Source organism: Sinocyclocheilus anshuiensis, unplaced genomic scaffold (assembly GCF_001515605.1).
Source record: "Sinocyclocheilus anshuiensis isolate Anshui unplaced genomic scaffold, SAMN03320099.WGS_v1.1 scaffold51, whole genome shotgun sequence".
Lineage (NCBI taxonomy): Eukaryota > Metazoa > Chordata > Actinopteri > Cypriniformes > Cyprinidae > Sinocyclocheilus > Sinocyclocheilus anshuiensis.
In genome coordinates, this window is record NW_015548296.1 from 5778767 (window position 1) to 5794416 (window position 15650).

Below are 15650 nucleotides of genomic sequence, written 5' to 3' on the forward strand. Positions count from 1 at the left end.
TTACCAACATTCTTCAAAATATCTTCTGGAACAGCTTGAGGAATTGATGTAAATGATGATAGAATTTTCATTTTTGAATGAACTATCCCTTTAATAACTAAATTGGTGAAAACTAAAATTGTGTAGCTGTTTTACTCAATCTCTCAAGAATCAGTGCTCCGTGTCTTCAAGGTCAGGAAGCTCCTAGACCATTACCCAAGCATCCTACTGCTATGTACTCCATCTCTCCTGCAGGGCTGTGTATCTGGTAAGGCATAAAGAAACTCGGCAACGTTTTGCGATGAAAAAGATCAACCGACAAAACCTGATTCTGCGGAACCAGATCCAGCAGGTGTTTGTGGAGCGAGACATCCTGACGTTTGCAGAGAATCCCTTTGTGGTCAGCATGTTCTGCTCCTTCGAGACCCGCAGACATCTGTGCATGGTCATGGAGTACGTGGAAGGTAATGGCTAAACTATACTACACAACTTTTGCCTCAACTTTCCCCCGATTTAAAGTCTGGAGAAGCTGATGAAAGTCAGAGCCAGTCTGCAGATTTTAGTTGACCGATTTCATTGAAAATCGTGTTTCTATGACTCTGATTTATTTTAGCTTCAAACTTTGATTCCATCTGGTCGCAGGATATCAAACATGTTTCTGCGTGACTTTGTTGTGATCGGAAGGACTTTAAGTCTGGTAATGTGTGATCCTCAGTCATTTGGTGTATAATGGCCAGTTTTTTCTTTGTGACTATTACAAAGTCAGTAAGTGTATGATGCCTAACGTTTTAAAATTCTGGTTTTAGAATTGTGTAGTGTATTCCAGCTTATAAGGCAACAAAATTCAAACATAACATGTAAACATGTATCTTTTAAATGCATATTGTCATATGAACAGTCAAAGCTCACAAAGAGAACCATTTACTATGGGGGGAGAAATACTTAAAGGTCCCCTGAAGTGCCTTGAAACACGCAGCATTCTATGTGGTGATGTAATTTCAACTGAAACCGGAAGAGAGGGCGGGACATATCGAGCAGCCCCGCCCCCTTTTTTAAAAATAGCTAATAACGTTTTGTTTATATCTGCTAGGGCCAGAGCCGTTGATCTCGGTAAAGCCGCATTTGACAGCCACAGTCTAATAGATTACCTCCTAGATTCAGTATGAAACTCTTAGTAAAACAAAATAGTGGTCATAATCATACTGAGGCTGTGTAGTTGTAAAAGTTTTTAATATATGCCGACTCGCGCATATGATCCGCTCCGTGCGATCGCATCTCTGGACCGGAGCCAAAGTCCGGATCAGACTGTGTGCGCTGCCACTGTTCGCGTGACACAACGTGAAACCAGACCTCATTTGCACCAATCGAAAGCATATTTACACTGTCTGAATCCTTCCCTATTGCCTACATTGTGCACTTCAAGCCATTCACCGTACAGGAAATACTACACTGTGCAGGAAATACTACACTGTGAACAAGTGACCGATCTCAGCCGCTTCAGCGTCTATTTAAAGTGCAGGGGGTGGGCGCTTCGGATTCTAGAGAGCATTTGATTGGTCAGAAGATTTGATGAGAAGATGAAGTACGATGTGACATCAAAAAAATCGTTGAGCCGTTTTGGCGGAAGTGTCGAACTGCAAGCTTTGAATGCTTATATCTTATAAATGCAAATTTTTTCGCTGTTTTGGATCACACTGCCTTATAGATAACCTTAAGACTAACATATTGATACTAACACCCAAAAAACTTTAATTTTGATTTCATGGGGACTTTAAAGGCATTTAAATAGTTTTATTCAGTGACTGCTACTCTGGATGGTCGGTAGAAATAGAAATCTCTTGTAACAATATATACCTCCCTTCCAAAGTTTGTGGACAGTATTACTTTCCTTTTTTGAAAAAAAAAAAAAAAAAAACAATACTTATATTCATCATATATTCATGTGATAAAATGATCAAAAGTGATAGTAAAGGCTTATATTGTTAGAAAAGATTAAATGCTGTTCTTTTTTTATTTTTTATTCATCAAAGAATCCTGAAAAAAAAGCATCACAGATTCCAAAAAATATTAAGCAGCACAACAGTTTCTAACATTGATGATAAATCAATAAATCATTAGACTGATTTCTGAAGAATCATGTGACACTGAAGACTGGAGTAATGGCTGATGAAAATTCAGCTTTGCATCACAGAAATAAATTATATTTTAAAGTATATTAAAATAGAAAAGCATTGTTTTAAATTGCAATATGTCACAATATTACTGTTTTTTGTTAATACATTATAATACTTATCTATTCATTTAGAAAATGTAATGCATTAAAACACATGACAAGCAAACTTTCAAATATTATGATGCATTTTAACTTTGGTTACCATTATTTATGGAAAGATATAATGCATTACAATGTACATTATGAATAACTTTATTATGTATCATACATAGAGGCTTTCAGTAAAGTGTTACCATTGCAATTTGTTTAGATTTAATTCATAAATTATTAATAATACATGTGTATATATATAATGTATATGTATGTACCATGTATAAATATGTCTGGGCTGATATGATCTCCAGGTGGTGACTGTGCCACTCTGCTAAAGAACATGGGCCCACTTCCTGTGGATATGACCAGGATGTACTTTGCGGAGACGGTTCTAGCGCTGGAGTACCTCCACAGTTATGGCATTGTGCACAGAGATCTCAAACCAGACAAGTTAGAAAATAACTGCAGACCTCATTTATGCAACTGTATGTCAGTGTAACTGTTGTTAACCAGTTCTGTTAACCCTTCGCAGCCTCTTGATTACTTCAATGGGACATATTAAACTCACTGACTTCGGGCTCTCCAAAATCGGCCTCATGAACATGACAACCAGTCTGTACGAGGGCCACATTGAGAAAGACACTAGGGAGTTTATCGATAAGCAGGTGGGCAAGAACATAATACTCAATCTATGGCAATTTTCAAGACACTTTATTGATATTAATATAGAATCAGTCTTTGTTTCGCATTGTTTTATTTGTTGTATTCATAGGTTTGTGGCACCCCGGAGTACATTGCTCCAGAAGTGATCTTGCGGCAGGGCTACGGGAAGCCTGTCGACTGGTGGGCCATGGGCGTCATCCTGTACGAGTTTCTTTTGGGATGTGTGCCGTTTTTCGGAGACACACCGGAAGAGCTTTTTGGACAGGTTGTGAGTGGTGAGTTCAGATGAACTGCCCTGTCAGCTGGCAGGACACAGATGCCATTAAAGGATCAGGAAGCTTCACCAACTGGTTTAAAATGAAACTGCCGTAAAAGGATTTGATACACTGTGTTCCTTATGCAGATGAGATTATCTGGCCAGATGGAGATGAAGCCCTTCCTGTAGACGCCCAGGACTTGATCACACGATTACTGAACCAAAACCCACAGGAGAGGCTTGGAAGAGGTGCTTTGACATTCATATGTAGCCGATAGGAATTGTTAAAAATCCTCTTTAGCATAATTGTTACCTAGGTATTGTTAGCTCGTTTTTTTTTCCAAGGGTTCATAAGAGTGTTTTAAAAAGAGCATATATTGAAACAAAGCTGATAAAACATGTCATTCTGAACTTCAACAACTGATTCAACAAATTTATCTAGCTGTTTTTAATTTAGATTTTTTATAAATTACATATAATACATTTTTGAATTTAAATATTTTTTGAATTTTGTAAATTATATAATTCGATTTTTGATATTTTTATATATATTTTTGACATTTTTATAATATATATATATATAGAACACATATTTCGCGCATTTTCCAGAGGGACATCTATCAGCGTTGCACTCGCATCTCGCACAAGAGAGCCGCCGCATGTTTAGAAAGCCATGTAAAATTAATGTAGGTTTAATTTAAAAAAAAAACATATATCGAGACTTTATGGCGGGTTTTTTCCCCATCCCACTGCAACTCGTGTTTTTAAATGAAAAATGTACTCTGTGTGATTGGCTTTCGGCTCTTTGTATTAAACTATGCATACATACATGATGCTGTTTTGTTTATAGTTGTTTAAGCAACTTAATTATATATGGTTTATAAACATTATACACTTTTTTTCACAGATAGTCAGTCATGTTATCTTACTGAATAAATGTGCATTAGTAATATTTTGCTCGATGTGCCCTCTTGTGGCCTCAGAAGAGAAGCCAAAAGCTTTTCTTCACCCTAACTGAAATTATGCATTTTAAATTAGAATATAATTGATTTAATTCTAATTTAGTTTTTCAGCCATTTTGACAGCCCTAGAAAATGCATGATATGACTCATTTAAGTTCAAAATAAATGTTTAGAATTAGATGTACTGCAAAAGTCATTCAGACAAGAGTTTTATGTAGAGCTGTGGTCAGATTTGATGAATTCACATGTGTTTGTAGGTGGGGCTCCAGAAGTAAAGCAGCATATGTTCTTCAGTGGTCTGGACTGGAACGGACTCCTGCGTCAAAAAGCTGAGTTCATCCCTCAGCTGGAGGCCGACGACGACACTAGTTATTTTGACAGTGAGTCTCACTAATTCAGCACAGGGAGGAGATTCTGTGAGCTTCATAAATGCCTGGAGCGAAGCGCTCTATAAATGTCAGCTCATTCTTGCGGCTTACGCACTGAGATGCAGTTATTATGTCTTCATTGTACTTACCTATTACTCCCTAAATCCTTTTTGTTTGTTTTTTCCCCGTGTAGCTCGATCTGAACGCTACCATCATTTGGCCTCTGATGAAGATGATGAAACTAATGATGAAGAGTCTTCCCTAGAAATACGACGGTTTTCCTCTTGGTCAAATCGTTTCAGCAAGGTTGGGTCCTTCTGCTGTCTGCACACTTTTATAATAATTTTTTAGTTAATTTTTTTTTATTTAGTTTAATTTTTGGCAATTTTTTCTCTCTCTGACATTTCTTATCCACAATTTTGTAGGTGTACAGCAGCACAGAGCACCTGGCCACCCCATCCAACCTGAGTTTCTCCTCTGACCGCAGTCACAGTGAAGAGATAGAGGACCGGGCGGACGGGAGGGACACTCACTCACATGGAGAGATCCAGCGGCAGGCCTCCACTGGAGACAAGAGGCTCTCGGCTCAGAGGGCAAGGTGTGAATAGAGGAATAAAGAAATCCGTTCACTCAAAAACCAAAATTCTGTCACCGCTGACGTGTCATTACAGTCGAATAGAACATGTTATATACAATACAGAAAATTAGAAAACTACTTTTTTAGTAAAATGTTACAATCAGTGGTTATTTAATATCACTATTGGTACTATTTTAGTTTTTATTAATATTTTTAATTAATTTTAATTTATTTCTAAAGTATTGGGTTTTGTGATTTTTATTATAAAAATAAATGTTAGAATATGCACTAGTCAAACTTACATTGTAGATACTTTCTGTATGAATAATTACTACAAAAAATTGCATTACAGATATCTGGTATTTTGACTAGGCAAAATGTAATATTTAAGTTATCTGTAAGGCGCTTTTGACTAGTAATAAGTTAACAGCAGGTATCTAAAATATAATTTTGTCTAAAAATGTAATTTTTATTATTGGTAATTCTGCGACTTAATTTGGACTAGTTAAAAATGCAATAATTCTTACTGATAAAAATGTAATTGAGTAGTCAAAATAAGATACCTTAGGTCAAATTGCATTTTTACTTTTGGTTTTATGTCGGTATATTAATATTTGTTTATTTATTAATTTTTATTTTTATTCATTTTAGTACAAGTTAAACTAAATGATATGTATATATAATGCATAGATGGATAAATAGTTAGATATAGAAATATAAAATGTATTTCTTTTTTGGTTCACTTTTAATGAAAATGTTTCATATGGTTGCACTTTTATTAAAAAAAAAAAAAACATATAAACATTATACCCAGTCTAGTATTGCATTAGTATGTTAGTATATTGTTTTGATGGTTTTTGGCTCAGTCACAGATGTTATTTTCCAGCACTCTGAATGCGTGTTTGATATCTTCCAGTCTGCGCCCTCGCACTTCTTCCAGCTCTTCTCAGCCTGAGCGAGCTGTGCGCCCCCTAGTGGTGAGCAGCACACACAGCCTGGAGGCCATGCCTCGATTCGCCCTCTCCACAGACGACGAGGGTAAGCTGACACTGAGAATGTGCCACATTTTATGAGATTTCGGTCATCAAATTTTTTGGCCATCACAAATTTTCAAAATGAATGTTTTGCCTCACCTGCCAGTGGGCAACTTGACAGCATCCATGAAACTATGTTTTGTCAAAAAAAAATAAATCAGGCATTTGTCAGTATAGACCTTTTCCTGAGTAAACAATGAGCACCACAATTACGAATTGAAATAGTGCCCATCTGTTTTTAATGTAGCTAACGTCGGCAGCTTCGTGTCATCTACACACTCATTAAACTTTGAGGAGCGAGGCACTGACAAACAACGGTCATTGTGACAATGTAAAGTGATGGCGCTATGGAGCCATGTGCTTTTTTAAAACCCTTTAATAGGTTTAACATTAGATTATCAACTCGAAATATATGCTAATTTGACTTGAAACACTGGAGACTGGAAATGCAAAGCATCCTTCCGGTTAAGAGTCATACGTGACCTCCGCATTCAGGAAAAATGTCTGTAACAGTGGAATTAACACAATTAAACAGTTGTTTTTTATTATTTTAATTTTTAGAATTATATTTTAGGGCTGAACTGTGAATCATAATTTTAATCATGATTTCTGCTTCTCTCAATTTATTAAGCATAATTGTTATTTATCCTGAAAATTTTCGTTTTAATTTGCCATTTGTGTAATTTTACAAGCTTTTATGGTTAAATATTTCAATAGTTGAAATCTCCCATAAAATCCCCCATTTTTCATAAATGGATACTTTTTTGCCCAGTGATTATACATAATCTTCCCAACCTGGCAACCATGCGCACACGCTCTCTCTATATTATTGAAAAAGCATTAATGAGCTGAAAATACCGGCAAACATTTGCCAGTCTGTTTTCTTTCATGAGGTCATTTGCGTTGTTTGCTGCGACTAAATCTGCGAGCAAACCATGTGAGTTGACCTTCTCTTGTTTTGTGCTTATGTGAAAGTGCAATAATTCTGTTGAAATGGAAAAAAATAAGAATGGACAACAATCATGATTAATATTCGTGATTTTATGTTTTTAAGCAAAATAATTGATTAAATGTTTAACCATCATCTTGTAGACCTATAATATATAATTTTTTAATGTTACTTTTTGAATTTGAATTCAAGTGTTTTTTTTATGCTTTATTGCCACATTGCAGTGTTTTCTACCGTATGTATTTTCTACCGTACACAAAGTTTTGAGTTGAAGGGTTTGAGTCTGATCTCTCATGTTTCAATCATGTTGTTCCCTTACATCCTATTTGTCTTTCTATAAAATCTCACTTCAAAGAAAATCTCTCACTATATTTGCATATTTATACAGAATTGTATAGCAATGTTCAAATGAATGTCCACCTAAATACAATCACGTTATGCTACATTCACAAGGGTGGAGGAGTGCTTTGATGCAAACCTTTTTTGTGCAGCTGAAGTTGCCGTATCCAACCTGCGACGAATCAGACTACGTAGCAACAGCACAGGAACGAAACACTCGTCACCAAGGGAACAAGGGAGTCCTCAGTGCTTTGGAAACCAGCTGGAGACACCTGACAGGCAGCGGCTCTCACCAGGACGCAAAGTTCCCAAGTCTGCATCAGTGTCTACGCTCTCGCTCATCATCACACCAGGTCAGACCCCACAGTCACCACTGCAGTGTTACAAAATATTGCTCCTCCTCATATCTAGAGAGTGATCAGGGTAGGGTAGATTACTTACAAATTGTAGTGTTACTGATTACAAATCGCATAATGAAAATTGTACTTAGTAATGTAATCTATTAGATTCACTCATTTTTAGCTATCTAATTTGACTACTTTTTTTCTAGTGCTGTCAAAGGATTAATTGCGATTTAATCGCATCCAAAATAAGTTTTTGTTTACATAATGTGTGTGTGCTCTGTATATTTATTATGTATATATAAATACACATGCATGTATATATTTCAGAAAAATGTTATGTTTATATATGAATTATTAATATAAATATTATATTATATAATAATTATATTAATATAAATATATACATGTAAATATTTTCAAAATATTTGTTTTTTTTGTTTTGTTTTTTTTACAAAAATATGAAGTGCATTAAACATCACACTACACCAGGGTTTCCCAAACTGGGGCTAATGAAAAAACTGCAGGGGGTTGATGAAAAGCTAATTATTAATTAAATTATAAATGTGTACAATTTAAATGAACAAACGAGTAAATTATCAAAATCCAATGATTGAACACTCAAAATCAAAATATTTTATTAATTTACTTGCAAATGTGTTATTGATTATTTAAATATTAACTTAAAATCTCGGGTCTTTCCAGGTTTAAAATAATTTTTTACAAACTTCCAGAATCAGTAATTAGTAAATGTCATCGGATATGATGAAGATCAGCAGTTACTAGCTTAATTATTTGTCTCTTACAAGGTGCTTTTGTCCCTAAGTTTAGAAGCATGGATCGCACATTTATTTACATTATATTTATATGGCAATTCTGAATTGTGAATATAGTCAAAGCTAAATAGTATGACACACAGTAGAATTTTTAGAAAAGAAAATGTACAAGAGCAAAATCTGAAAAATCTGTAATCTGATGAGTGTTTTAAATTAGCAATATCACTCGAGTACGAGAGCGATACCGGCTCTATATCAGCATGGCTGTGATTAGGCCAGAGGCACGAGGCCGCAGACAATCACAGCCGCTGATATAGAGCCGGTATCGCTCGAGTACAAGAGTGATATTGCGTTTATACAACAGTTCAATGGAACATGTGTGTAATTAAACAAGAACGGAGTGCCAACCTAAAATAAAACTCCAGAAAGGTGTAAAATGTGACCTTTAATATTGACTAAACATTAAATTCAAATGTCCGTAATTTTTCATATTTGCCATTTATTTAAAATATATTTTTTTAATATTTGGTAATATTTTGACATTTCTTGAATATGTGGACATCAAAACATGCAAAATCAGAGCAAGGGTTTAAACTTTTATTTTGAAGTTTCAATTAACAGTTAGCTTTGTTAAAAAGAAAATGATATATTCTCCTGTATTGGCATAGGCTTATAAATGATTTACCTTCAAATCTGATCGAAAGCTATTCATGGATTCTTGTCTGTGGAATGTGCCATTTCCGGTATTTTGCCGGTTTTTATAATCGATGGAATCATATAACGACATATGCCGTTGCGTTATGGGCGTCCCGAGTTCGAATCCTGGCTCGAGGACCTTTCCCGATCCCACCCCTCTCTCTCCCACTTCGCTTTTTGTAATCTCTACACTGTCCTGTCGTAATAAAGGCAAAATTCCAAAACTAAATCTTAAAATCTATATCATTTTTTAAATTTTTTCCTTTCTTCCTCACCAGATGATGGGAGTGGCAGCCTGCAAGCGCGCTCTATTTCCCCTCGATCGTTTTCCTCTAACCCATCATCCCGAGACTCCTCCCCCAATCGAGACCTGTCACTCAGCATCAGCAGGCTCCGCCCCCCCATCATCATCCACAGCTCTGGGAAGAAATACGGCTTCACCCTGCAGACCATTCGTGTGTACATGGGGACCAGCGACATCTACACCATACACCACATGGTCTCGGTGAGCGGAGAATCACTGAGCTTTTCAGGTGCTTATCGGTCTGGTTGTTCTGACTGCTCTTGCTCTTTCTGTCAGGGTGTGGAGGAGAGCAGCCCTGCCCATGAGGCTGGATTGCGAGCGGGTGATCTGATCACTCATGTGAATGGAGAGTCAGTGCAGGGTCTAGTGCACACAGAGATGATGGAGCTGCTTTTGAAGGTATTCGAACAGAAGCATGCTGGAATTCACTGAACTGTTCTGTAATATTCTGAACTAGACCAAAGATAAATTGTCATTTGAAGGATTTCACAGAAAACACAACCGTTTTGAACTTTCCAGTGATTTTTAGCATGGCTAAGGGTTGTTGTTGCCACACAGTCGTTAACAAATAAATGTATTAAATACAAAAATTTATTTTTTACATTTTAAACTGATAAAAAATTCTACTTGTAATAATTTAGTTTGAGCTAAGTTGGACAAAAATTATATATCATAAATAGTCATACATTTTTACTAAGCGTTTTACTAGTCCAAATTGAATTGCAGATATCTTTGATGTAATTACAGATGTCAACATATTTAATAGTAATGAATTAGTAATATAAAATTAAAAAAATATATATAAATTTAAAAATAAATTAGTAAATATAAACTAGAGTATTTACTAGTCAGCGTGGCCGCAGGTCCTTAAAATGACTTAAAATGTCTTAAATAAAGTTTTCCTAAAATAAGGCCTTAAAAAGTCTTAAAATGTCTTAAATTCAGATTCAGTAGGTCTTAAATATTTTTGGTCACATTACCACAAAAATTTCTCCAGTCTAACGGACCCAGTTAGTGTCCATCAAGAGCACTTTTTCTCCGCTGTAGTTACCGCGTCATCAGAGAGAATTGTGGTTACAGAATACAGTCGAACACCAGCTCACTGACCAGCCTCCGAACTACTTTAAATGGGTTAATGCAAGTTTACTAAAAAATGGCTTGAGAATTGCACTTGCCTGACACGACTAATAGCCTGATTAAAACTTAAGTGATAAAATATAATCACGCATCAAAACGCGCTTTTATTATGATTTTATTACATTCAGCTTAAACAGCGATTGATAATTGATAGTGTAACGTTATTTCTATTATCAATGTCGCGCTGTTGAGGCTCGTGCTGCCTGACTCTGTGAGAGACTTTCATGGAGAAATCAAATCAAATGAGCGTACGGCACACATAAAGAAACTCACAGAACGCCAAAACTCTCGGTGATGCGACACTTTTGTTTTGTGGGAATATTTTGTATGGGATATTGTCTGCTGATATGAAAAGTTCACTGTATATCGTAATAACAAATAGAATTTTTGACAGCGATGATATTTTGTTTTCTTTTAACATTTAAACGTGTTAAATATTGCATATACGTATGTAATATAATGTGTATTTCCATCACAGGCTTGGTCTTAAATTTCACATAAGGTGGTATTAAAAAGGTCTTAAAAAGTCTTAAATTTAACTTGTTCATATCGGTAGACACCCTGCTAGTCTTTTACATAGTAAATATCTGCTGTATGAAGAATAACTAGTCAAAGTTGCAGTACAGATATCTAAAATATGGGTTTTGACTAGTCAAAATTGAATATATTAGTTTTCTGCAAGTTATCTGTTTTGACTAGTAATAGTTTAACTGCAGTTATTTAAAATGTAATTTTGACAATTTTTACTATCTGGAATTTTTTTCACAATATCTGCAATTCAATTTGAGCTAGTAAAATTAATACTAGTCAAAAAATTGCAGGTACCTTTTGTTCTGTGTAATTCAAATTGCATTCTTGCTAATAAAAATTAAGTTTTAATTTTTATTTATTTATTAATTTAATTCTAGCTAATAACGGGAAGATTAAAAGATAAAATGGTTTGCTATAAAATATTAGAGAGGTCAAAGATTATATCTACGTTCATTATGGTTCTCTTAATATACAGAGCGGTAACCAGGTGGCCCTGCAGACTATCGCACTGGAGGACACGTCTATAAAGATTGGGCCGGCACGCAAGCGCAGCTGTAAAGGAAAGATGGCTCGCCGCAGTAAGAGGAGCAAATGGAAGGACAGTCAGGACCGGTCAGGAGAACTCTTGTTTTTTTTTTAAGCTCTCATATTATTTTACATATTAATTTTATTTATTCTTTTTTTCAATGGCCAATCCCAATATGCAGAGTGCAGGATAAACAATTCCATAAATAAGGCCTCTGCATACATAATACAATTCAGTGAACGCAAATTAGATGCTGAAATTGAATTAACATTTATTTTAAACAGTATTTACTCAGCAAAAAGTATTTATTATTCTTTAACAGCCTAGCAGATATGGTTACTGGCTGCTATATTTGATATATGTTAATGGCATTCAGTTTGATGTCACTTGCAAGAGATCGAGATCCATCATTGATGTTTTCGTTAACCTGAATAATGTCTGACGTTCACCCAGGAGGCGCAGTGTACTGAAGAAGCTGTCCAAACAGAGCACCGTCATGCACAGCAGCCGCAGTTTCTCCTCCAGCCTGCATCACTCTGTGTCCTCCAGCGAGAGTCTGCCAGGCTCTCCCACACACAGCCTTTCCTCTGGACCCACAACACCCTGCCGGAGCCCCGTTCCCGACCACACCGCTGGTATGGCGTGATTTTAACAGATATGGAAGATGAAAGACTATTTCAACAAAGTTTGGCAAAGTTTGCTTTTTATTAATTTTTATTTATTTATTTTTTGTAGAAAGGAAGTAAAAAATATTTGTTTCTTTATATTACAAATATAAAGATAAATATTAAATAAAATCGAGAAAGTCAAAATAAGACCTATTTCTAGGTCACTTATTCAATTAAGAAATGAAAAAATATATATTTTTTTAATATAATTTTTATAATTCTATTATATTAAATATAATTCTATTTTTTTATTTATATTATAAAATGAAGAGCTATTTTTAGATTTGGCACTATTTGTGGTTTACTTATTAAATTAGAAAATGGCAAAAAGTTTGGTAAATGTTTTTATATTATGTAGATGTTTTAAAAACATGGAGATAAACATTTAGACATTTAAATACTTATTTCTGTTTTAAATTATATTTTCATATTTGTATTGTAAAATAAAGAAATATGTAAGGTTCGGCACCATTTCTAAATCACGTATTTAGAAAATGCAAAAAAAAATCGAACTGTTTTTCTTTATATTGTAAAATAAGGAAATATTTAAGACTCCGCACTAGTTTTAGTTCACTTATTTGATTGTAAAATGACAAAAAAGTTTGTTGAATATATTGCATATATTCATATGCAGAATATATGTAATTTAAAACGTTTTAACATTTCTCTTTATATTGTAAAAGAAATATTTAAGATTCTGCACTATTTCTAGTTCACTTATTCAATTAGAAAACAGCAAAAAAGTTTGTTGAATATTGTTTATTGTAATAAGCAGATTGTTTTGTTTATTTTCAAACCTACAAATAAACATTTAGGATTGTGAACGTTTTAAAAAAATATTTTGAAATATCTAAATTTTTTTTCAGAATATTTCTCTTTATATTGAAGAAATATTTAATATTATGCACATCATTTCTAGTTCACTTACTCTTATTACAAAACTCCAAAAAGGTTTTGTTTATATTTTTATTTTGTTACAAATTGTCATAAAACATTGCCATCCGTGCAGATGCCAGCCTGCCCCAGAATGCCTCTCCGTGCTCCAGCTCTCCCAGTTCACCGGCGGTCCAAATGCGGCCCAGCTCTCTGCACGGCCTCGGGTCTAAACTCAGCAACCAGCGCTACACTAAAGTGGGGAGACGCAAGTCCACCAGCAGTATCCCACCCTCGCCTCTGGCCTGCACCTCCTCACCGCAGGCCCTGTCCCCTCAGCGCTCCCCCTCTCCCTTACCCAGCATCTCCAAAACCCTCCACTCCTTCCACGGCAAGACCCTGTCGCCCCCCACCATCATTCGGCACGTGGTCCGACCCCGGAGTGCAGAACCTCCGCGTTCCCCTCTGCTAAAGAGAGTCCAGTCTGCGGAGAAACTCTCGGGGGCTTTATTCGCTGACAAAAAGCCCCACGCAGCCCGCAGACACACGCTGGAGGTCCCGCACTGCGAGGTAGACGTCCCGGGAGAGGCCGAGGGGGCCTGCGGTGCGACATACACGGCGGATCACAGCAGGCTGGGTGGGTATCTATGCGCCCAGAGATTGAGGGACTGGCCCGGCGAGCGCATGGAGCAGATCGTCGTAATGCGCAAGCTGAATCTCTGCGAACGTCGAGATTCCTTCAAGAAACAAGAAGCCGTGCAGGAGGTGAGCTTTGACGAGCCGGATGACAGGGCTCCTCAGACGCCCGCATCCACTGGCACACGGCCCAAGCAGATGATAGGCGAGTCGGAGGAGGAGTGCGTGGCGAGGAGGAATCCGCTGGTTCCACAGATCGCCGTGCAAGGATCAGAGAGCGAGGAAGCGGATGACTGGAGGCTTTGCTCAGATGAAGACGAGGAAGAGGCCGAGGAAAATTTGAATCGGGGCGATCGTGCCAACAAAGATGACCCGCGCTCCTCAGCAGCTGTGCAAGAAGCCGCTGAGACAGCGAAGCCGGAAGCGCATCAGAGTCCAGAAAAACGCAAACTGAAAGAGAGATAAATGACTGAAGACTGTTACACATCCGCAGGCTTCTCAACGCACCCGCTGAGATGTTTGTTGCCACACAGATTACCGAGTGGAGTATTTCATTAGTGTGGAAATGGAAGTAAGCTAGTCTTATGCAGGGAATATTTATGCTTTTTTTTTATTTATTTTTTTAATGTACACTGGAGACATACTGTTGTCCAAAAAGAAAACGTAACTGTTGCTAGTACGTTTTTCTCACCTTCTGTGAACCTGTTGAGGAGGGAAATTGAATGACTTGATTTTTCTATGAAAATGTGCAAATGCTTCGAATTCATTTCATCCTCCAAGAGCTTTTCATTTTTGCACCAACTTTGTGATTTTAAAAGCTATTGAATGGAATTGTCATTTGGCCCTTGTTATGTATTATTTTATCATTTCAAAGCGTTTCCAGAGCATTTGAAATGATACATGCGAAGGGAAAAAGGGCTCTGTTGTGCTGAACATTTGGGCTTCAAGTAACTTGACATTTTGGTCAAGGTGTCCAAAAACAAAAACAGTACGATGTATTTGTGGATTTCATGCATCAAACCAAATAGGACAGTTTTTAACCATTATATTTGTCCTTTTTTTGTTTGTTTTTTAAGATGAATTTAGATTTTAAATATTTTAAACTACAGGGATAGTTCACCTAAAAATAAAAAAATTCTGTCATTTACTCTTCTTCAAGAATTCCAAAAGATATTTTGAAGAAGGTCCTCATTGACTTCCATAGTATTTTTCAATACTATGGGAGTCAGTGGCAACCAAAAACTGGTTACCTGCATTCTTTAAAATATCATGTTATGTTCAACAAAATAAACTCCGACAGGTTTGGAACGTCCTGGGGGTGAGTACATGACTCATTTTTGGGTGAACTATCCCTTTAAATTCCTTTCCTGACACTCTGTGCTTCATAAATTACGTTTTCAAGTTTATAAAATGTATTCTTTAATTTAACATCCAAAATCCAAACGTCATCCATTTCAAGGTATAGTTTCACAGTTTCCAAAATCTTTTTTTTTTTGCATGTCTTTAATTTTCCTTTATTCTTTCTGTAAAAAAAAAATTTCACCCAACTTTGCATGTTATTTTCACAGTTCCCACAATTTTTTTTAATGCATGTCTTTAATTTTCCTTTATTCTTTCTGTAATTTTTTTTTCACCCAGCGTTGCATATTAAGTTTACCTGCAACCTAAAAAAATCTCAAAAATTCACAGGTGCTAAGATGAACGGGCTCACCGACACCTTTGAAATATTGTAAGAAATAGTAAAGCATGCAGTCACACATCTCATACTA

The 15650-nt window shown here is 36.1% G+C and overlaps 1 protein-coding gene across 1 annotated transcript in view; it reads left to right on the plus strand.

Moving 5' to 3' along the window:
* The window catches only part of mast3b (microtubule associated serine/threonine kinase 3b), a 59276-nt gene extending 44290 nt beyond the window's left edge, over nucleotides 1-14986 (plus strand). Inside the window, exons 15-28 of the mRNA XM_016443797.1 lie at nucleotides 2557-2695; nucleotides 2778-2910; nucleotides 3018-3183; nucleotides 3312-3413; nucleotides 4384-4506; nucleotides 4688-4800; nucleotides 4920-5092; nucleotides 5988-6109; nucleotides 7546-7746; nucleotides 9485-9711; nucleotides 9787-9909; nucleotides 11654-11790; nucleotides 12158-12339; nucleotides 13382-14986. Of these exons, the coding sequence (XP_016299283.1) occupies nucleotides 2557-2695; nucleotides 2778-2910; nucleotides 3018-3183; nucleotides 3312-3413; nucleotides 4384-4506; nucleotides 4688-4800; nucleotides 4920-5092; nucleotides 5988-6109; nucleotides 7546-7746; nucleotides 9485-9711; nucleotides 9787-9909; nucleotides 11654-11790; nucleotides 12158-12339; nucleotides 13382-14346 (2906 nt within the window). The 3' untranslated portion in view covers nucleotides 14347-14986. The remainder of the gene's footprint in view (nucleotides 1-2556; nucleotides 2696-2777; nucleotides 2911-3017; nucleotides 3184-3311; nucleotides 3414-4383; nucleotides 4507-4687; nucleotides 4801-4919; nucleotides 5093-5987; nucleotides 6110-7545; nucleotides 7747-9484; nucleotides 9712-9786; nucleotides 9910-11653; nucleotides 11791-12157; nucleotides 12340-13381) is intronic.
* The last annotated feature ends 664 nt before the right edge of the window (nucleotides 14987-15650 follow it).